The sequence below is a fragment of the Monodelphis domestica genome, chromosome 1, assembly GCF_027887165.1.
Source record: "Monodelphis domestica isolate mMonDom1 chromosome 1, mMonDom1.pri, whole genome shotgun sequence".
NCBI classification, from domain to species: domain Eukaryota; kingdom Metazoa; phylum Chordata; class Mammalia; order Didelphimorphia; family Didelphidae; genus Monodelphis; species Monodelphis domestica.
The window spans coordinates 455,378,106-455,401,038 of NC_077227.1; the positions used below are offsets into that span (position 1 = coordinate 455,378,106).

The 22,933-nt window shown below is 37.7% G+C and overlaps 1 protein-coding gene across 5 annotated transcripts in view; it reads left to right on the top strand.

Moving 5' to 3' along the window:
- Positions 1-22,933, top strand: part of RSPRY1 (ring finger and SPRY domain containing 1) — an 80,682-nt gene that overhangs the window by 45,324 nt on the left and 12,425 nt on the right. For all 5 annotated transcript variants that reach the window (XM_016422806.2, XM_056812338.1, XM_056812341.1 and 2 more), the window contains 3 exons: positions 17,001-17,112; positions 18,294-18,396; positions 20,264-20,416. In XM_016422806.2, the coding sequence (XP_016278292.2) occupies positions 17,001-17,112; positions 18,294-18,396; positions 20,264-20,416 (368 nt within the window). The remainder of the gene's footprint in view (positions 1-17,000; positions 17,113-18,293; positions 18,397-20,263; positions 20,417-22,933) is intronic.

Consider the following 22,933-nt stretch of genomic DNA (forward strand, 5'->3'; position numbering starts at 1 on the left):
TCAGAATCTTTTTTTTAAGCCATTTATCACTGAAGAATCTCGAGGACATTGAAAATGGAAATTATGAAGAAACAAGTCTTAATTCTAGAGAGAAGACATTCAACTCTGCTTAGAAAAGTGCAAGAATGGAAGGTTGTTTTTTTTTTAAGTCAGTAAATTTTCATGTGGAACCTTGAGACCTATAGCAGCAGCAAATAATTAGAAACCTATACATCTATTTTTATAGCAGACAGCTTAGTCAGATGCTTTAAGGAGGAGTCCCCCAAGTAGGTTAATCAGATACAATATTGCATCTAAAGTACCATTCTGTAAGATTGTAGCTTCTTCCCAAGGAAGAATGGTTTTTACATAAGCTATTCATTGCAATCTGATATTATTAGTTTAACAGTCTAATTTGGTATCTTTTGAAAAGTGTTTATAAAGTGTCTTTGCTCTTAAGAATAGAGATTGCAATTATCAAATATGTAGGAAAGAGAATACATGGTCATGTAACTGAGAAATGTATTATTTCTCAGAGTATATTTTTGGTCAAATAAATTTGGATTTATTCTTTGGATTTTTTTTATTATTTTAACTAAAAATCTAAAAATAGCCTTTATCATTTTAAACAAATTCCAGGTACAATTTCAATTAAAATGAAGCACATATTAATAATAATGGAGAGAGGGGATATAAGAAAACTGGAGAAGTAGGAAGGGACCACATTATGAAGAATTTTTTAAAAATGCCAAATAGAGGAGTTTATATTTAATTCTGAGGGTAATAGGGAATCATTGGAGTTCATTGAGTAGGTGGGGTGACATGGTAAGAAAAATTGCTTTGTTATCTGAGTAGAGGATGGATTAGAATCATGAAAAAATTGAAACAGAACCAGTTGGAAGGCTATTACAAGGTTCTAGGCAAGAGATGTTAAGGGATTCATAGCTAGACTTGAGGTGAGTTCTTTAAAGAATCAGTCCAGATGACTGTTTTTAAAAAATGAGAGTAATGTCAGAAGGCAGTTCCTAGTAGAACTTCTAATATAAAAACAATCATAGTGGCCAGAAGCAGAGGAAGGAACATCAGATTTCGTACCCTAAATAATGATACTTTTTTTTTTCAAACCCTTACCTTCCATCTTAGAATCAATGTCATGTATTGGTTCCAAGATGGAAGAGAGGTAAGGGCTAGTGTAATAAATAATAATAATAATAAATTATATTGATTGGTAATTGCTAACTAACAGATCAGGCAGTTATCTTTCTTTTGTCTACCCTCCTTTCCTCCTGTTTCCTCCTTCTCTTCAGCCTCCCTTTTCCTCCCCTACCCCCTTCCTTCTTCTGATTTTCTCTAAATCAACCAGGGGTGAGTTTATGATGTTTCAAACGAAATACTCTTTCTCTTCTTTATCTTAAGCATAAGGGGTTTATTTGGGGAAGGCAGGAAAAGATAAATAATGAAGGTAAGAGGGTTGGGGATTTTCCTAATACTACAATGAGTTTTAGTTTTGAGGATATTGGAATATAGTTCAATTGAGAGAAATGGCTGATAATTCTGGACGTTCAGTCACTATCATCAACAGAGCAAGTCAGAGAGAGATATCTGGACTTTTGTCCTTCTTTCTTCTGCCTTCAAAATCACCAGAGACCACCACTCCTTTCTGTCTCCAAGGTTAAAAGACATAGCCCTTCAGTTGGTCTGTCCCTTTCCTTCCAACTGCCCCTCCTGGTAACATTCCAATAGAACCTTCGTTTGACTGACAGGTCATCAGCCTCCATTGCTTCTGTCTTTTTGTATGCTTCCCAGTTTCTCTCTTCCACACTAGGCAGCAGGGGTTAAGTGACTTGCCCAGGATCACACAGCTAAGAAGTAAGTGTTCAAGGCCAGATTTGAGCTCAGGAGCTCCCATTTCTAGGCCTGGCTCTCAATTCACTAAGCCACCTAGATACTCCTGATGATGATACTTCTCATGTCATTACTATGTCACATTACAAGTCCAAAGTGTAGCTAAGGATGTGCCTAAATCTTGGCCCAAAAGCAGACACTTTGTTTTTTGAATCCTCTAGTACCTAGCAAAGTGCTTTGCAAATAATAGATGCTTTTAGATAGATAGACAGACAGACAGACAGACAGACAGACAGACAGACAGACAGACAGACAGACAGACAGATAGATAGATAGATAGATAGATAGATAGATAGATAGATAGATAGATGTTATATTGAATTATCTAAGGTATCTAAGGATCTGCATTGGGGAAAAGAGAACCAACATTGATGAAATCACAGATTCCTGAAGTATTAATTATCCAGGTTATACTTGCCTCTCTTTTTGTAATAGCACAGAGTCAAGGAGTTGTTTACTGAATACTTCAATAATACCTTGATGATACTGTCATTCCACAGATGTAGGCACTCCCTCTAATAATGCAGATTACAGTGCACCCACACCTTCTGTAGATAACAGTATCAGCCTTGTACTGCTGCCTGTTCAATGTTACGTGAATCACTAGCCCACACTTCTCTCTCCATCATGGCTATGGAACCAAATTTTTGCTGGTTTGGAGGCTTCCACTGAATATTCTTCTGTGAGAGCTGGGTAAAAATTCCTAGTGACCTTCACTCAGTCTCAAAGTTACTACTAAATCAACTAAAGGACCCCATTTTTTCCCCAACTGTAATCCACTTCATCATTTAAAATGACTGTTTCACCTCTCCTATATCTCTAAAAAGTAAAATATCTTTCTTTGCCTCAAACATTTTCTAAGAAGGAAAAGGAAATCTGCCAATTTAGGGGGTAAGAACTATTTTCCCAGGTTATATAGAGTCCTTTAAGGGGGCAAAAACCTATATGGGGCAGAACAAGGAAAAATTATAAAGGATTATCTGTAAGTTTGTTCAGAAGTAGTTTCTCCTCATCTGGTAAGTCCTTCAGAAGACTGGATCCAAGAAACCACTGGTTTGGAGACCCTTTCTCTTTCTTAGGATAGCATTAATTTTTAACTACAACCCTGGATATAGGATATTTAATCACTCAAATCATGGGTGTTATAACAAAGCTATTGCTTTTAAAAATACATATATCATTCTACAATATCAGCTGCCTGAGTATGGTATGGAAAATGAAAAATTCAATAAATATAATGGTGATGGCCTTACACTTAGACTGTCTTCACAGTAAAATGAATAAATAAAGGAAGAATATGTTCTGTCAAGGCTTGATTATGGCTGCCCCATTAACAGACCAAATGGGCACTGCATTACCATATTCTGAATAGGTGTCAACTGCAGTGAGGGCAAACCTCTTGCTCTCTGAGGAAAAAGGTCAGTCATCAATTTGACAATCAGGCAGGTCAAGAACCACTTGGGATCATACCATATTTATCCAGGAAGAGTCCAATAAACCTATGAATTCCCTTTTCAATCCATAGGAAAATGAAGATTGGTATCTTACCATGTACAGCATCTGGAATCATATACATTCTCCCCAACCAATGTTTTTCCCAAATTTTAGTAGAGTGAACCCTGAATTTTCTCAAGGTTGATCTCCTCTTAGGATCAATCTTTTCTTTTATTTGCACCACCATCCAACAGAGATCCTCTTCTATTGTGACCTCATCTGGCCCTTATTGTTCATATAGTAGTAGTTATCATTTTTCTTGGGAAGTGGAGCCTCTTTCAGCCCTCTACCCACCAAAATATGCCAATATGAAGGAGAATTCTAATACCCCTGAGCAAGGATGGTATACTGAACTCCTTCCTAGATAAAATCTAATTGCTGCTGACTAGTCTCAGCCAGAATGGAGAAAAAGTTGTTGGCAAGATTGATTACTCCATACTATGCACACAGAGGCTGTGCCATTTAGTCACTATGTTAACAAGGTCATAAATAGCCACAGAAAATGGTATAACAATTTTATTCAGCTCTCAAATAACCTTTGGTCAGTTGCATGCCAATTGCCTCCTTTAGCCACAAAGGGTTATTATAAGGAGAACTGTTTATTAACTAGATCTCCAGCATTCTTGACTTCCATTTATAGGAAGAAAATATCTTTCACCTCCCCCACCTTCAATTATTGTTTCATTGTAACTACCTGGGTTGGTTCAGACAATTCCAAGAGTTTCCATTTAACCCTACCCAGAATAACATGCATATAAACTAATGTAAAAGTGCATACATGTATTGATTCCTATTAACTTTACACCCACAATAAGATCCTTCCCCACAATCAGCCATTTTGCCTGGAAACCAGACAGGGAATCTGCCACCCATATCCACATAAGCAAGGATGCTCCTTTGTGATCTCCCTACCCCAGATAGAAATTGAGATATCCATATAGAGTTATCAAGGATCCCTTAGTATACTAGTAATTTTGCTGCCAGTACCCAGCATCCCCTCATCTACTTGATATCCTCCACTTGATTGCTGCAATTAAGACAATCTAAACTTGGGGATAACCTCAACCCTCATCTTAGAGCAGGGGTTCTGTATGGCCATGTATAAATTTCAAAAGATATGTGATGAAGTTGGAGGGAGGTTTACATCTTTATTTTCACTAACTTCTCCCTTTCATTCAGTTACAATTAGAAGCAACAAATATTCCAAGAAGGGATCTATAGACTTCCCCAAATTGCCAATGACACTAGAAAAGTTAAAAACACTTCCCCTAGAGCACTATTGGCAAAGACATGGCATGCATGTCCTGGCATGCCAGAGGGGGCTGCTCCGTTTCCTCTCTCCGTCATGCCAGAGGACATCTTTTGCATGTCCCATCCCTCTGTCCAGCAGACCAACTTGAGCACTTCCTCTGCTCTCTAGGGAAATGTGGGGGACTCACAGGTGGCTTGAAGGTGCAGTTTGGGTGCACAGTCTCTAAAAGGTTTGCCAGTGCTGGCCTAAAAGGACTTTTTCCAACAGACCCCCAAATCTGGATACAAAAACAACCGGGAGGGATGGGAAGACAACCAAATGTAATGGGAGACTTCAGGGATCTCTTAAATCTTGCCAGCAGAAAGACCTTACCTGCCCTCATCCCAGATAATCTAAAACATACTAATACTCCCCATTAATCTTTTCCAACTCATGTTTCAAAAATCATACCCATACGCAAAGCATCACTTTCAGCATAACTAAAATAACAGCCTATATATTGCTGGCTCCTAGCATTTTTAGAGTACCAATTTCTGAACAGCTCGATTTGCCTGAATAGTTGATGGGGCTTAGGGGGGGATGGCATGAATCCAGGCCACCAAACCCACTTCTTTTTTTAAATTTCACCCCATTCTTTGCTGTCATTTTCTGGGAGAATTGGCTATGGAATCAAGTTTAGACAACTTTCCATTTTATACACTTGAAAAGGACAATGGTCATTTCCCATCTGGAGGTTAGAATTGATTGGGAGAAGCAAGATCAAATTCTCTGTAAACTCTCAAGGGATAGAATTCAACCACTGACAAATAACTCTGGATTACCCCCATTAGACCACAACCTCATTAGCCATTGTTCTAATTATTTATTACCTCATTGTTCAAATTTTTCCTGTTATTGCCAGGATCCTTGGAAGCCACAAAATGGAGGAAAGCCATAGCATGATAGCTTGAGGGAATTTCAGGTTCCAGTGAGTTTTTTAAGGACTTAAGAATCTTTGATATTTTTATAGGCAGTAGGAAAGAAGCCATTAGATAGTAAAAAATTGAAGTGGGGGGAGGGAAGTTGTGGAGACAGTTTGCTAAAGAAGACTAAAGGAGCTAGGAATCAAGGATCCGTTTAGAGCAAAGATACAACCTTTTTTATGTGTCATCCCACCCCATCTTTGGCAATCCAATGAAACTTTTTCTCAGAATAATTATTTTAAATGTACAAAATAATTTTTTTTCAAGCTCATGGACCCTGCTGAAGAAGGCCTGCTTTGTAGAGGGGCTTATTAATAAGACAATTGTCTCTTCATCCAACAGATGGGGTAAAAAAAGAATGAAAAGAGGGTGATGTCAAAGGATGGGTCTTAAGATATGAAGTAGGGGAGAAGAGGGAGCTTAGATGAAATAGATTTAATTTTCTCTCTAAAATGTGAATACAGGTATTGTGCTGTGAGGGTAAGGACTGGGGGAGGTATAGGTCTGAACAGAAAAGAGAAAGTTTGTAATAAATGATATCCAAATCTGGCCATGTTGAAATTATGTAACATAGTCATAGTGGAACTAATCTCTATGTAGTAGATGGTGAGAGTAATCCAGGGCTACAAATTGGGTCAATAGGACAAGCTAACAAAGGGTTCAAGAATAAATTATTATGGGGGCAGGTAGGTGGCTCAGTGGGTTGAGAGCTAGGTCTGGAGATGAGAGGTTCTGGTACAAATCTGACCTCAGACACTTCTCGGTTGTGTGACCCTGGGCAAGTCACTTAACTCCAGTTACCTAATCCTTACTGCTTTTCTGCCTTGGAACCAAAACTTCATATTGATTCTAAGATGGAAGATAAGTTTGTTTTTTTTAATTATGGATTCTATACTCATTAACTAAAGGATCAATTTTGAGAAGAGAGGAAAGTGAAGTCATATCAGTGTGATGGGCCCAGAAAGTGCTGAGTTTAAAAATCACATGAAAATATTGAGCTTTGTTTTAAATGTGTTGATTTTATAAGAGGTGTCACAACTGGTGATACAGAACTGGAGTTCATTAGAGAAATGAGAGCTGGATATATGATTTAAGAGTTATCTGTGACAGGATAGCAACTGAACTCATAGAAAATGGTGAGATCACCAAGAGAGGATATTAAAGGAGAAGACAGCACAGGACATAGCACTGGAGATAACCCAGGCTTCAAAGCCAGTAAAGGCAGGATGATCTAGTAAAAGAAACAAAAGGAATGATCAAAACAGAAGGACCAGGAGAAAAGTGTCAGAGGAAAAAACCAAGGAAGGTGAAAATGTATAAGAAGTGGTTAATAGGTTCAAAAGTCTCAAAATAATTAAGGAAGATGAAGACTGAAAGGGGAGGGGGTATATCAGATTTAACAGTTAAATGACTGTTGTTAACTTTGAAGATAACAGATGAGATTAAGTGGTAGGATTGGAAACCAAGGAATTGAGAAGTAATTGAAAGGTGAGGAAATAGAAGCAGTGAGTATGGGTGGCTTCCTTTTTTTTTTTAAACCCTTACCTTCTGTCTTAGAATCAATACTAAATATTGGTTACAAAACAGAAGAGCAGTAAGGGCTAGCAGTGGAGATTAAGTGAGACTTGCCAAGGATTACACAGCTAGGAAGTATCTGAGGCTAAATTTGAGCCCAGGATCTCTCATCTCCAGGCTTGGCTTTTTATCTACTGAGCCACCTACATGCATGCCCCTATAGGTGGCTCTCTAAGAGGGTAACTATGAAAAGTAAAAGAGATAGGGACAATTGCTTGATTGTATCTAGGTATTAATAGTAAATTGTTTTCAATGATAGGGGAGACCCAGGCATGTATATAGGCATCAAGGAAAAAACCCTGATAAATAGATTTAAAATTGAGAGATGGGGCAAATCCTGAAAGAAACAAGCATACAACCAAAAGTGCTAGTTTCACTTGACCTTACCATCCCCTCAAACCATTGTCCTGTATCTCTCAGATTCTCTTACTACAGCTCTCATCATAGGGGAAAAAATGCATACATTCATTGCTTCTCTTTTCTTCTTTCCCACTCTTCAACCCTTTGAAACCTTGCTTCTGCTCCTGAAATCAACTCAGTCTTTTTTTTAAAACTCTTACCTTCCATCTTAGAACTGATACTAACCATTTGTTCCAAGACAGGAGAGTGGTAAGGGCTAGAGTCCTCAAACTTTTTACAGAGGGGACCAGTTCACTGTCCCTCAGACTGTTGGAGGGGCAGACTATTAACCTAACCCTAACCCTAACCCTAACCCGGCAACAGCAGTACACACAGTGCAGAATCCCCTCCCCCAGATCACTGCTCACCATACTGACCTCTTCCATCGTGCAGCCACATAATCCTTTAAGGCACCAGTTAAAGGATTATGTCACTGGAAGTAGTACTTTATGCTTTGCAGTGCTGCCACATAAAGTGCTCCTCTCACTGACCACCAGTGAAAGAGGTACCCCTTCCGGAAGTGTGGTGGGCACCAGTTACATGGGCTCAGGGAGCTGCATGTGGACCTAGGACAATAGTTTGTGGACCCCTGGGCTAGGCAATGGAGATTAAGTGACTTGCCCAGAGTCACACAGCTGGGCAGTGTCTGAGGCCAGATTTGAACCTAGGACCTCCCATCTCTAGGAGTGGCTTTCAATACACTAAGCCCCCAGCTGTGTGGGGGAGGGGGGCCTCCCCCCTTGCTTCTACTCCTGCTAATGAACTCATACTGCCTTTCCAAACAATGAACTCTTTCTCAGCAAAATCCATCAGTCTTTTCTCAGTTCTCATCCTTCTTGACCCTTCTGCAGTGCTTGGCACTCCCTCCCCTCTTTCCAAATACTCTCTGTCCTGGATTTTTGTAACTTGTCCATGGTTCTCCTATCTGTCTCATACATCTTTCTCAGTCATCTTTACAGGATCTTCACCTAGGCCTCTTAGCCTATACATTTGGATATACCAAAGGTTTCTTACCTAGACCTTTTCTTCTCTTTCTATAAGTCTCTTAATGCCATCATTCCCTGTGGATTCATCTCTGTGCAGCTGATTCCTTCTCTTTAGAATCCAGTCCCTCATCTCCATCTTCTTTCTTCAGGTATCTACTTAGACATTCCATAAGTATCTCAAACTCAATGTATTCAAAATTGGACTCAATATCTTTCCCACAAAGTTCACCTTTTCCTAATTTCCCTGTTTCTGTTGAAGGTGCCATCATTCTTTCATTCACCTAAGCTCATGTCATAGGAACAACTCCAGCTTTTCACTATCTCCCCCATAGGCACTTAGTTCTTAAATCTTGTGAGGGAAGCTGTGAAGGTAGAAATTAACACAATCCATTCATAGCACAACCCTGCTAATTCAGACCCTTATTGCCTATGATCTAGACCAGTGATGGCAAACCTTTTAGAGAAGGAGTGCCAGGTCCCTCCCCACCCCTCAGACCAAGTACCCTTGCCCATGTACTGCACCTCCCCCCCCAAGTGCAGGTCCCCTTACTACAGGCAGGGGAGGAAGGAAGTACTCCCATTGGGCTGCTGGGTAGAAGGGCAGGTAATGAGAGAGGTGCTGGTAGAGAGTGGCCTGAGTGCTCTGCTTCCCTCTAGTTATGTATCATACTGTGAGCTATACTCCCCTCAAACCTAGCTCCTCTCCAACCCCACCTTGAGTATCACCTTCACCACAGATTCAACAGGCTACCATCTGCACTGCCCCCTCACACAGCATGTAAGCCCCTTCCCTTAGCATCTTACTTTAAACAGGGGAGTGAGGAAGCCCTCCCATTGACTGCTGAAGAGGGGCAGAGGAAGTGAGGAATATCCTCAACATATGGAGAGGGGAAAGAAAACAGCTCCACTCTGAGTCCCTCTAGCTTTTGAGTTAAAAAAAAAAAAGACTGCAGGCCTGCCCACAGAGAGGATCCTGCTTGCCCTTTTTGACATGTATGTCATTGGTTTGCCATCATAGACCTAGCCAGTTTCAGTAGTCCTTTAATTGTTCTCCCCATGCATCTAGTCTTTTCCCTCTTCAATATGTTCTACAAAGAACTGCCATATTGATGTTCCCAAAGCCCAGGCCTGACCATATCACCCCCTTCACACAAGAACTTTTAGTGACTCCCTATTGCTTCTGTTATAACATGTAGAATAATGTTTGGCATTTCACCATCTGATCCTAACCTTACTTTCTAAGCTGATTGTACATTATTTCCACTCAAAATCACTATATTCCAGAGGCAGCTAGGTGGGTCACTGGATAGAGCACCAAGGCCTGGAGATGGCTTCAAATATGACTTCAGATACTTCCTAGCTCTCTGACCCTGGACAAATCATTTAATCCCAGTTGCCTAGCCCTTACCTCTCTTCTGTCTTGGAACTGATACTTAGTTTGAATTCTAAGACAGAGGTAGGATTTTTTTTTTCAATCACTATTGTAGTCAATCCAGTGCACTCATTATTCTTTATGTGTGACATGCTTCCTTTTCCCTCTGCACCAACACAGACTGTCCACCATTCCTGCGCTGTCCCTCTTCCACTCAGCTTCTTGGGGTCTGTGGTTCCTTTCAAGTCTCAGTTCAGTTAACAGAGCTCCTTAGATACTTTTCTTAACCCTCAGGTGTTAGTACTCCCCCAAATTACCTTGTATTTGCTTTGTGCACAAGTAAATACAATTTACAGTACATATAGGGTATTTTTGGGAAGATACTAGCTGGAGACAGGAGAATATCAATATCAATATGGCAGCTATCTGGATGACTTTGGAAGGGAGAAAGAATGGATGTCAGATGTCTCTCCTCCTCTCCCTATCAGCAAAATATAAATTCTCTGAGGTTAGGGGCTGAGTTCAAGTAATATTCATAAAGTGAAATGGAAATGTGCTAGCAAAGGTTTAACAACTGAAAAATAAAGTTTTCCCGATGCACTTTTAAGTTTAATCTGCATTATTAATACTTAAGCCTAGACAATCAATAAAATAAATCAAGCTCTGGTTTTTAGTGATTATAGATTTCTGAAGTGTAAATGCTCACACTGAAAATTTAACAATCAAATCTCAGAGCAATCTCTATCAAACTCCTGGTTTTGGATATCTTGATTTTGACCTTCTCTGTGGGTGACAGAGGTAGAATTAAGATATTGATGATCAAAAGGAAACTAGGTGGCTCATTGGAAAAAAGAGCTAGGTCTGGAATCAGGAGGTCCTAGGTTCAAATCTGACCTCAGACACTAGCTGCATGAACTTGGGCAAATCACTTCACCCCAATTTCCCATCCTTTATTGCTCTTCTGCCTTGGAATCAGTGGTTAGTTTTACTACTATGATTAATATCTAAGGCAAGGGTTTTTGTTGTAGGTTTTTGTTTTTTTAATTCAGCCACAGACATTTCTTAGATATGTGACCCTGAGCAAGTTACTCAGTGATTGCCTGACCAAAGGATCCATTGGAGAAGGAAATAGCAAACCATTATACATATCTTTGTCAAGAAAACTATGGGAAAGGGTGATTTCACCTCTAATGAAGAGGAAATTAAAACAATTATTAAGAGCTATTTTGCCCAATTATATAACAATAAATATGACAATTTAGGTAAAATAGACATGTATTTACAAAAATAGAAATTGCCTAAATTAACAAACAAAAAAAAAGAAATGGAATACTTAAATAATCCCATATCAGAAAAAGAAATTGAACAAGCCATCAAGGAATTCCCTAAGAAAAAATGCCCAAAGCCAGATGGATTCACAAGTATATTCTATCAAATATTTATAGAACTAATCCTAATACTATACAAATTATGACAAAATAAAGGAGTCTTACCAAATTCTTTTTATGACACAAATATGGTACTGATTCCCAAGCCAGAAAGACCAAAAAACAAATAAAACTATAGACCAATCTCCTTAATAAACATAGGTACAAAAATTTTAAATAAAATACTAGCAGAAAGACTACAGCAAGTTATCACAAGGATTACCAGGTGGGATTTATACCTGGAATGCAAGGATGGTTTAATAATAGGAAATATAATTCCACATAATTGTACATATCAACAACCAAAGTAACAGAAATCATATGACTATCTCATAGATGCAGAAAAAGCCTTTGACAAAATACAACACTCATTCCTACTGAAAACACTAGAAAGTATCGGAATAAAAGGGCCTTTCATCAAAATAATAGCAGTATTAATTTAAAACCATCAGCAAGTATTATCTACAATGAAGGTAAGTTAGAAGCCTTCCCAATAAGATCAGGAGGTGTAAGAATTTAAATTTAAGTGTTTATTCTAATATGTGAATTCTAAAGTAATATTGTGGTCACTGATTTTAAAAAGTAATTCTTAAGTCATGAGTCTGTTAGCCACTCTTAACAATTTAGTTTAGTGAAGATATAATAAAAGAGAGAAATGTGGAGAGGAAATAGAAAGTATTGCCTAACTAGATACCCTATAATTTCTGACCAAAGAAGTTCAGCTTACCACCCAGCAAAAGCTCTCAAGTCCAGATCTCCACATGGAGTTGGAGTCATGGAGCCAGGAGTTTAGAGGTGTCATTAGCAAGGGTTCCACCAACACAGCCTCCTCCAGGAAAGGAAGGCCTCTCCCAAACCATTCTCTCCAGAAGCCAGGAAAGGAAAGCCAGCTACTAACCCAGCAAGCCGACACAGGATCCAGGGAAAGAGTCTCCTCCTTCAGTCCAGCTCATGGACATAGAGTGTCCAAAGATAAACTCCAAAGGAGAAGTTCAAAGGAAAAGTCCCTTGGACAAGAAGTTCAGGACTTTTTATAGTCCTTTTTCCATGTCACTTCTTGTCCCTTCCCCAATTGACAGGAACCAATTGCAGTCTTTCAATTTGCCTAGCACTGCCCAGGGGCAGGGCAGTGGCATCTGGAGTTGGCACCCACTCTAGCAAGTGACTTGCAAACTGTAATTTAGTGTCAAGTAGAGGTATTTTAAGTTCTTGATTTGTTTAGCTAAAAATAGACAAGGGGGAAATGAATCCTATCTTCACAGAGGGAAGCAATGGTGCCCATTATCACCACTACTATTTAATATTGTACTAGAAATGCTAGTGGTAGCAATTAGAGAAGAAAAAGAAATTGAAGGGATTAAAGAAGTCAATGAGGAAACTAAACTAGCACTCTTTGCAGATGATATGATGATATACTTAGAGAATCTGAGAAAATCAACTAAAATCTAGTGGAAATAATAAATTTAGCAAAGTTGCAGGATACAAAATAAACCCACATAAATCATCAGCATTTCTGTATATTTCCAATAAAACTCAGCAGCAAGAGTTAGAAAGAGAAACTCCATTTAAAATCATTATAGGCAATATAAAATATTTGGGAATCTTTCTGCCAAGACAACCAGGAATTATATGAATACAACTACGAAACACTTCACACAAATAAAACTAGATCTAAACAATTGGAAAAACATTAATTGCTTATGGGTGGGACATGCTAATATAAAAATGACAATCCTACCCAAATTAATTTACTTATTCAGTGCCATACCTGAACTACCAAAAAACTTTTCTATAGAATTAGAAAAAATTATAACAAAGTTCATGTGGAAGAACAGTCAAGACTATCAAGAGAACTAATGGGGAAAAAAATGGGAAGGATGATGGCCTAGCAGTATCAGATCTTAAAGTGTACTATAAAGCAGTGATCATTAAAACAATATGGTATTGACTAAGAAATAGAAGGGTGGATTAATGCAATAGACTTGGGGTAAATGACCTCAGCAAGGTAACATTCGATAAACCCAAAGATCCCAGCTTTTGGCACAAGAACCCACTATTTGACAAAAACTGCTAGGAAAAGTGGAAAACAGTATGGGAAAAATTAGGTTTAGATCAACATCTCACATCCTATACCAAGATAAATTCAAAATGCATAAATGACCTAAACATAAAGAGGGAAATTATAAGTAAATTAGGGGAACATAGAATAGTATACCTGTCAGATCTATGGGAAAGGAAAGAATTTAGGACCAAACAAGAGATAGAGAACATTACAAGATGTAAAATGTATAATTTTGATTATGTTAAATTAAAAAGGTTTTGTACCAACAAAACCAATGCAACCAAAATTAGAAGGAAAACAAACTGGGGAAAAAATTTATGACAAAAATCTCTGACAAAGGTCTAATTTCTCAAATTGATAAGGAACTAAGTCAAATGTACAAGAAATCAAGCCATTCCCCAAATGACAAATGGTCAAGGGCTATGAATAGGCAGTTTTCAGATAAAGAAATCAAAATCAATAATCACATGAAAAAGTTCTAAATCCCTCCTGATTAGAATGAATGATCAAATGAAAATCAAAACAACTCTGAGATACCACCTCATACCTTAGCAGATTGTCCAGTATGACAGTAAATGGAAATAAGTGTTGGAGAGGAAATAAATGTTGGAGAGGATGCAGCAAAATTGGGACACTAATGCATTGTTGGTGGAGTTGTGAATAGATCCAACCATTCTGGAAGGCAATTTGGAATAATGCTCAAAGGGATTTTTTTAAATGCCTGCCCTTTGATTCAGCAATACCATTAGGTATTGTACCTAGTACTATTGTAATATAGGTTTATACCTCAAAAAGATAATAAAAAGTGGTTGTACAAAAATATTCATATTCTCTCTGTGGTGGCAAAAAATTGGAAAATGAGGGGATGTCCCTTAATTTGGGGATGGCTGAACAAATTGTGGTATATGATGATGATGGAATACTACTGTGCTATAAAGAATGATGAACTGCTTGATTTCTATATGAACTAGAAAGGTCTCCATGAACTGATATGGAGTGAAATGAGCAGAACCAGGAGAACATTGTACACAGTAACTGAAGGGAGGGAAAAGAGGAGGGAGAGAACATGAATCATGTAACCATGGAAAAAAAATATTTTAATTAATTAATTAATTTGAAAAGAAAATATTCCATGGATAACTGTGCTCCATGGGGTCAAGAAGAGTTGGACACAACTAAACAACATAGGTGTGACTGGGATAAGACTATAGACAGTCTGATATAAACAAGAAAACTTCATGGGAGAAAAGTTTCTGAATGATGGTAGCAGAGAGATCATCTGAAAGATATCAACAACTCCTGCTTGGTTATATCAGGAGAAAAAGAAGGAACTTCCAGTACTAGAGAAAGGGTCTAGTGATGTCTTTCTCATAAACTGTAGTCATCTCACTCTCAAGATATAAAAAATAGATGTTAATGTAAAAAAATGTAAAAAAATCATCTATCCCTCCTCCTCACCCCACTTCCACATCCAGTTAACCTTTAAGTCTTATTGATGTTGCCTCTGCTGTACCTTCAACATCTGTTCCCTTCTGTCCATACTTACCCCAATCACCATCATTCAGGGCCTTATTCCCTTTTGCATCGACAACTTTGGTAGCCTTTTTATTGGCTCTGGGCTTCAAATTCTTATTCAGTCTATCCTTTACATAACTGCCAAAAGTAAACTTTTCTGTCTTAAAATCGATACCAAAGGAGGTGACTAGGTGGCTCAATGGATTCCAAGTATCAATTCCAAGACAGAAAGTAAAGGTTTAAAAAAAAATCAATACTGAGTCAGTTCCAAGGCATAAGAGTAGTAAAGGACTAAGGCAATTGGGGTTAAATAACTTGCCCAGGGTCACTTGATTAGGAAATATCTAAGGCCAGATTTGAGCCCAGGTTCTCCCAATTCCAGGCCTGACACTCTCTTCACTGAGCCACCACATAACTGCCCCCAAAGTAGTATTCCTAAAGCACAAGTCTGACCATGTGACTACTTTAAAAACGACTTCCTCTACTAAAAAACAAAACTCTAGGATTGATGAAAAAATCTTTGGTATTTAAAGCCCCTCAAAATCCAGCTTCAGCTTACTTTTCCAAACCTATTACATATTGCCCTTCACATACTATGTGATCTTGCTGAACCAGCCTTCTTATAGAGCCTTCCATACAACTGTCAGTGCCTTTGCACAGTCCCCTATTCCTGGAATATCTTCCCTCCTTACTTCTTAGAATCCCTAGTTTTCTCCAAAGCTTAATTCGTGTCATTTTTTATTCATTCTTCTCCAGCTGCTAATGCCCTTACCTCCGCCAATTACCTAGTATTTTTTATGGTTTGTATTAATTATCTGTGTATATTTGTATAACCACACGTATATGTGTATATGTGGTTTCCCTCTATTGAACGAACATAAACTCCTTGAAGGCAGAGACTGTTTTGTTTTTGTATCTATATTCTCCAACATCTAGAATGATGACTGGCATATGGTGGACATTAATTAAATATGGATTGATTGATTGGAAAGAGCCAAGTTTCTGAGCATACAAAAAGATGGAAAAAGCATGAGAGGAAAAAGTCTGATGTTTTCAAAGTGCTTTAAAGTTTTCCCACTACATATCTTATTTTGTTTGGACTTCACAACAATCTCCTGAGGTAGTTATTATAATGTAGGTATTATTAAGCCCATTTTACAGATGAACTAAGGATCTGAGAAGTTAAGTAACTCTCCCATGTTCTTAGAGTATCTGAGGCAAGATTTGAATCCTGTTCTTCCTGACACCAAGTCCAGTAGTCTATCCACTACCCCATACAAAGATGAAGGAAAATTTGTTAATGATAAAACAGCATTTCCAGAAGGCAGAGTTTGAAGACAGTAGGGTCCAGAAAGAGGAGCAGAGTATAGGTCAAGAAGGTTTAAAAAGCAGGTGGTAGGAGCTGAGGAATAGGCTTTTTGACTCTAAAGATGGTAAATCTAAATGAATGGCAGAAATTTAGATTTGACTCAGTTTTCTCACCTATAAAATGAGGATAGTACCACCTACCTTGAACAGTTGTTTTGAAGATCAAATGAGATAATTTGTAAAAACCATAGTGCCTTGCACGCCATAGGTACTAAATTTTTATTCTCTTCCCCTTTCCCTACAAATAGTGTAAGGAATCTTCTTTTAGACAACACTCATCAAAAATCTCATATATAATAGCAAGAAAATTATTCTTTTCTAAAATTTTATTATAACCTAGGTCAAATCAAATCAGTAGTATGAGATGTAAAATAATATTTTTAATAGACATTTTTGTTGTGATATTTGTAGCAAACAAGGTTTTATCTCTCTTTTGAACCTCTTCCACAAAAACTTTCCTATTGGTCTTAAAGAGTAGTGTCATTGACTAGATTGAATATCATCTATCTTAAGAAGTACTCTTATGAACAACTACATGTCTAAAGATAAATAGGTAATAAAAATAGAAGGTATCATGGGCATATATGTAGTTGGCCACATAATTAATTAGTTAATTCATTAAGAGAAATGGATATTTATTTCAAAAAACACCTAACAACTTTTAACCAAGCATGTGAAGTCCTGCTATTTTGCCTTCTCTACAGGAAGGGTATGGTATCGGAGATGATGAGTACTCTTGTGCATATGATGGCTGCCGGCAGCTGATTTGGTATAATGCCAGAAGTAAACCACATTCACACCCCTGTTGGAAAGAAGGTACTCATTTAGCTTTGGATTTTGGGCCCTAGCTACATGGTTGTTAATACTAGGTCTAATGTTGTAGTTTCTTTGGGGTTTAAGTCATGAAGAATAAAGAATTTGAAAAGGTTAATAGTACTCTAATCTCATATTACAACACACTCTCTTTGTCTGAACTGGTAAACTTTATACTACTAAGAATTTTCCTTCTCATAAAATTGCATTTTCTTTAGCACTGGAATTGCAGATAGGTTGAATATTAAGTTAAATGAAAAAAACTCTACCACATTTCAACTATTCCTGAAATTTGGGTTGAATTCTAGTTTCCACTATAGTTATGTATTTTTTTAATTGTGGAAATTTGGCCAATTGTTAAATTATAATTCCCTTTAAAAATCAGGATGCATGAAGTTATAATGACCAAAGTCTCCTTACTTAATGAGGCTTAGCATAGAGCAGCCTCACAGGTAGAGAGGTACAAAAAAGTTTTCAGCATAGAAATGTTTGCTATGATTACCAAAGATCCCAGTGATACAGCCAACAGCAATTAGGAACAGGTAGAGCATTAGTGAAAAAAGGAGACCATCAATAAATCAAGGCTTCTTTTTTTTTTTAATCAGAAATACTACCTACATCTTGATCCTCTCTATTTTTTCTCAAGCCCTAGACTAATGGACCCATGTTGGCATGCCCCCAAATGTGACACATTTGGAAATAAAAGCTTCGAATTTAGGCCCTCATTGTTGAAATATCAGCTTAATAGGAAGAGTAGTAAATGATGTCATGAAGCTCCTTGAAAGTGGGGATTGTTTATTTTTTGCCTTTATATCACTAGCACCTGGCTTGGGAAATGCTTCATAGATGCCTCCTAACTGACTGATCGATCAATCGATTGATTGATTGATTGATTGATTAAACACTGCTTATTAGTGCTCATAAGATGGCAGGTAGGCTATACTAAACCTTTAACAGGGTGCTTTTCATGTTGGCAAATTGACTGGCCTATTGAGAGCAAAGGATCTATGTGAGAGAGCAGTGAATTACAAGTTTAGATAGAACAGTTAGCTCTTGACTGCAGAGGAATTTAAATGCTAGATTGGAAAGCCATTTTTCAACCCAACTACAATTGAACACTTTTCTGATTATATGCTCTGATATGCTCAAATTTTAAAACTCAAACTCTGGTTTTTACCTTCTAGGAGATACAATAGGATTTCTATTGGATTTGCAAGAAAAACAAATGATCTTCTGCTTAAATGGCAACCAGCTTCCTTCTGAGAAGCAAGTCTTTACATCTGCTGTGTAAGTATCTGTTCCCATTTGGAATTGGGCCCCAAACAAAGTAAGATCCACATTCTTCCAGAAAATCTGAATTTGTATTGTCTTTCCATGACAATTTCTATGTTGACAAGTTGGGAATCTTTGGTGCCACTTCAATTAATTCTTAGATTGAAACTTTCCATAATTTGTAAATATATGGAAATAAGAAATATACAAGACAATGTGATTAAACTAAAAAGAAATAGATTAGGGAAAATTACTTAAGGAACATATTCTAGACAAAACTTGGCATCTTAAGTTATTAAAAATTCAGTGGAAGGGGATAGTTAGGTGGCTCAGTGGATGGAGACCCAGGAGATTCTGGTCTCAGGATCCACCCTCGGACATTTCCTAATTATGTGGCCCTGAACAAGTCATTTCACCCCCATTTCCTAGCCTTTATGGCTCTTCTGCCTTGGAACCAATACACAGTTTTGATTCTAAGACAAAATAAGGGTTTAAAATAGATTTGGATATATGTATATAAACAACACAAATTCTCACATTGGCTATGAATAAAAATAGTGAAAAATGGAAGTGAAAAAAATTCTTCATCTTAGAATCTGTTACCTCACTCTGCCTGCCTCATCATCACTTCTGGAATTGTGGTTGGTCACTGCATTGATCTGAATTCTTTTAGAGTTGCTTCTCTTTATAAGTACCCATCAGATTGGGGGGGGGGGGAAGGGATCAAAAGCAATGAAACTCATTGCTGATGGGGATTTGAGCAACAGACATCATTACAATTATCATTGTAAGCTTATAGAATCTTTAGGAATCAATCCAAGCAAACACAGTAAAATTTTCTTTTTTTTTTTAAACCCTTACGTTCTGGAAAATTGAATAAGAATGAACAAATATTAATAAGGATAGAGCAAGAGTTCTTAATCTAAGGTTCACAAACTTATTAATACTTTCATCATTGCATCTCAGTATAATTGGTTTCCTTTGTAATCCTGTGAATTTTACTTTATACATTTAAAAGTGTGATTCTGAGAAGGAGCCCATGGACTTCACTAAATTGCCAAAGGAATCTCTGATATAAAATTGGTTGAGAACTCCTAACACAGGAATGTCTGAAAAACAGTTATGTATAAGTCTTTACAGATACAAAGATGAAAAATTATAGTCCTTGCCCTCAAGGAATTTATGCAAGGATTTGGTAGGATGAAACATATATGCAAATAAGAATGATCTCATAGGAGGAAAAGATATGCAAAATGACCAAAGGAAATTTAAGGAAGGAGAGATCACTTGCATCTGGATAGTCAGGGAAGGCCTAATTATAAGCCTTCAAGAGAGAAGGATTTCAGCAAGTAGAAATGAGGGAGTACATTCCAGAATGGCATAAGAGGATGGTCTACAGAAATATGGAGCAGAAGATAGGATAAGATCAGAGAAAGCTGGTAATTCCATGTACTTACTGGAGAGTATATTAAAGGAAATAATGTGAAAATGCCAGAAAGGTAGGTTGGAGCTAGATTTATCAAGGAACTTATATGCCAGTTTGTTTTGTCTTCTAATCAGTGGGTACCAGTGGTACCAAGTCTGGTCCTTGCATGAGGACATTTATTTATGTTGGTGTCTCTGTGAATGATGAACACCAAGAAGAAGAGACTAGGGACAGGGAAACCAGTCATGAGGCTATTGGAATAGCCACAGGATTCTGGGGAAGCCTTTTCTGACAGTGTCAGAAAAAAGGATGCTTATGGTCAAATTTAGTAGACAAAACCACATCAGACTTCCCTGCCAGGACAAATGATATCCTAGGCTACTAGGAATGACTTTTTGAAACTTAAAGTTTGCCATGACAGCCAGTCTTTTAACTGCATGTATTTTTGATTTACAGGTCAGGTTTTTTTGCTGCAGCAAGTTTCATGTCATATCAACAATGTGAGTTCAACTTTGGAGCAAAACCATTCAAATATCCCCCTCCTATCAAATTTAGCACTTTCAATGATTATGCCTTCTTGTCAGCAGAAGAAAAAATCATTTTGCCAAGGTAAGGGATGTTCCCAGTGTTTCCCAGACTGAGTTCTCGTATTCTCTCTCTCTCTCTCTGTTTCTCTCTCTCTCTCTCTCTCTCTCTCTCTCTCTCTCTCTCTCTCTCTCTCTCTCTCTCTTCTCTCTCTCTCTCTCTCTCTCTCTCTCTCTCTCTCTCTCTCTCTCTCTCTCTCTCTCTCTCTCTCTCTCTCTCTCTCTCTCTCTCTCTCTCTCTCTCTCTCTCTCTCTCTCTCTCTCTCTCTCTCTCTCTCTCTCTCTCTCTCTCTCTCTCTCTCTCTCTCGTCAAAAAAAAAAAAAGAATCATAGAATTTGATCATTGGAAAGGATCTCAACAGTCTAAGCCAACCCATACACATTATATCACACTCAGCAAGTGTTCACCTCTGCTTAAAGACTTCCAGGGAAAAATGTTACTGTGTTTAGCTGGATTGATTCCTAAAAAGATTTCATAAGCTTACAATGATAATTGTAATGATGCCTAACTGTTGCTCTAATCCCCATCAGCAATGAGTTTCATTGCTTTTGATTTTTTCCCCCACCAATCTGATGGGTATTTATAAAGAGAAGCAACTCTAAAAAAATTCAGATCAATGCAATGACCAACCACAATTCCAGAAGAGTGATGGCAGGCAGAGTGAGGTAACAGATTCTAAGATGAAGAATTTTTTTCATTTTTTCATTTTACCTTCTGTCTCAGTAACAACTAAGCCAGAAGGGCAAGGAGCAGAAAATTGGGGTTAAGTGACTTGCCAAGGATCACACAGGTAGGAAGTGTCTGAGGCCACCCACATTAGAACCTAGGACCTCCTGTCTCTAGGCCTGGCTCCTTTTCCACAAGACCCCTAATTGCCTCTATTGTTTTGAGGGACAGGTCCCTTTAATTTTAACTGAGAACTCTTTTTTTTTTTTAATCTTAACTTTCTGTCTTAGTAAGAACTCCAAACCAGAAGAGCAAGGGCTAGCTATTTGGGTTTAGGTGACTTGCCCAAGGTCACAAAGCTAGAAAATGTCTGGGGCCAGATTTGAATACAGGTCCTTTTGCTTCTAGGACTGGTGCTCTATCCACTATGCCACCTAGCTGACAAACCACTTCTTGAGGCACCCCATTCCACTTTAAGATAGCTTTAATTGTTATGAAAAATTTTTTCTTTTGGCATTAAGCCTAAATTTGCCTCTGAAATCTTCACATGTTTTTTCTATTTCTTCTCACTGGAACCAAACAGAAAAATATATTCCTTCCTCTGCATGACAACCCTCCAAATTATAAAGACAGTCAGTATATCTCCCCAGATTTTTCTCTTCAGGCTAAATATGCCCAATAATGCTACATATTCATGTAGTCCTCATAGGACCTGGACTCAGGGCCTTCATTATCCTAGTTGCCCTCTTCTGAAAATTCCACTTTATCAATGCCCTTCTTAAAATGTGGCACCTAGATTGCAGAAAGATGGCTACATTAACCCACTGTTGGTACACCTCTGAATTTTTCCAGCCATTCTGAAAAGCAATTTGGTTTTATTCCAAGAAACACTTCCACTCAAAGATCTCACTCTAAAGAATATTCCCCAGATTGGCCAGTGACAAAAAGAAAGATTCTCCCAAACCAAAAATATTCATAGTGTAGCATTTCCCAGAGGAACAAAGAACTGGAGACAGAGTACACATTTATCAATTGGAGAATAGTTAAACAAGTTATGGTACATGAACCTAATAGACTATTACTATACATTAAGAAACAAATATAGAGACACATAGGAAGACTTTAGTGGACTGATACAAAGTAAAGAAAGCAGAACCACAAAAACAATATGCAAAATGTCTATAACAACATCAATTAAAAGAACAGTAACAACAAAGTTGAAACTGAATGCTCTGAATTTATGACTAAACTTTTTCCTTTTTAAGAGACAGGAGACCAGTAGCTCTCCTCCCTTCTATGCCAAGATGGAGCATTACAGATAACATGGAGCTTTTTTGATCTGTTAGTTAATTTTGCTAAACTTTTTTCTTTTCTTCCTTCTTTAGTTTGTTATAATGGATAATTGGCAGGATTAAAGGAGGAGGAAAGATACATTTTTTAATATAAATTTATTTATTTATTGATTGATTGATTTATAATCTTTTTCCATGGTTACATGATTCATGTTCTCGACCTCCCCTCTTCCCTTCCCACTCCCGGAGCTGACAAGCAATTTCACTCAGTTATACATGTATTATTGCTCACAACCTACTTCCGTATTATTCATATTTGTAATAGTGATCTGTTTAAACCAAAACCCCCAATCATATCCCCATAGAACCACATGATAAGTCATGTGTTTTTCTTCTGTATTTCTTCTCTCACAGTTCTTTCTCTGGATACGGATAGCATTCTTTCCCATAAGTCCCTCAGAATTGTCCTGGATAAAAACTTAGTAAAAAAAAAAAACCAATTATGGTACCCATAACTGAACAAGCTATCTCAAATGAAGTCCAGCAAGAGCTGAGAATAGTAGAGCCATCACCATCTTATTAC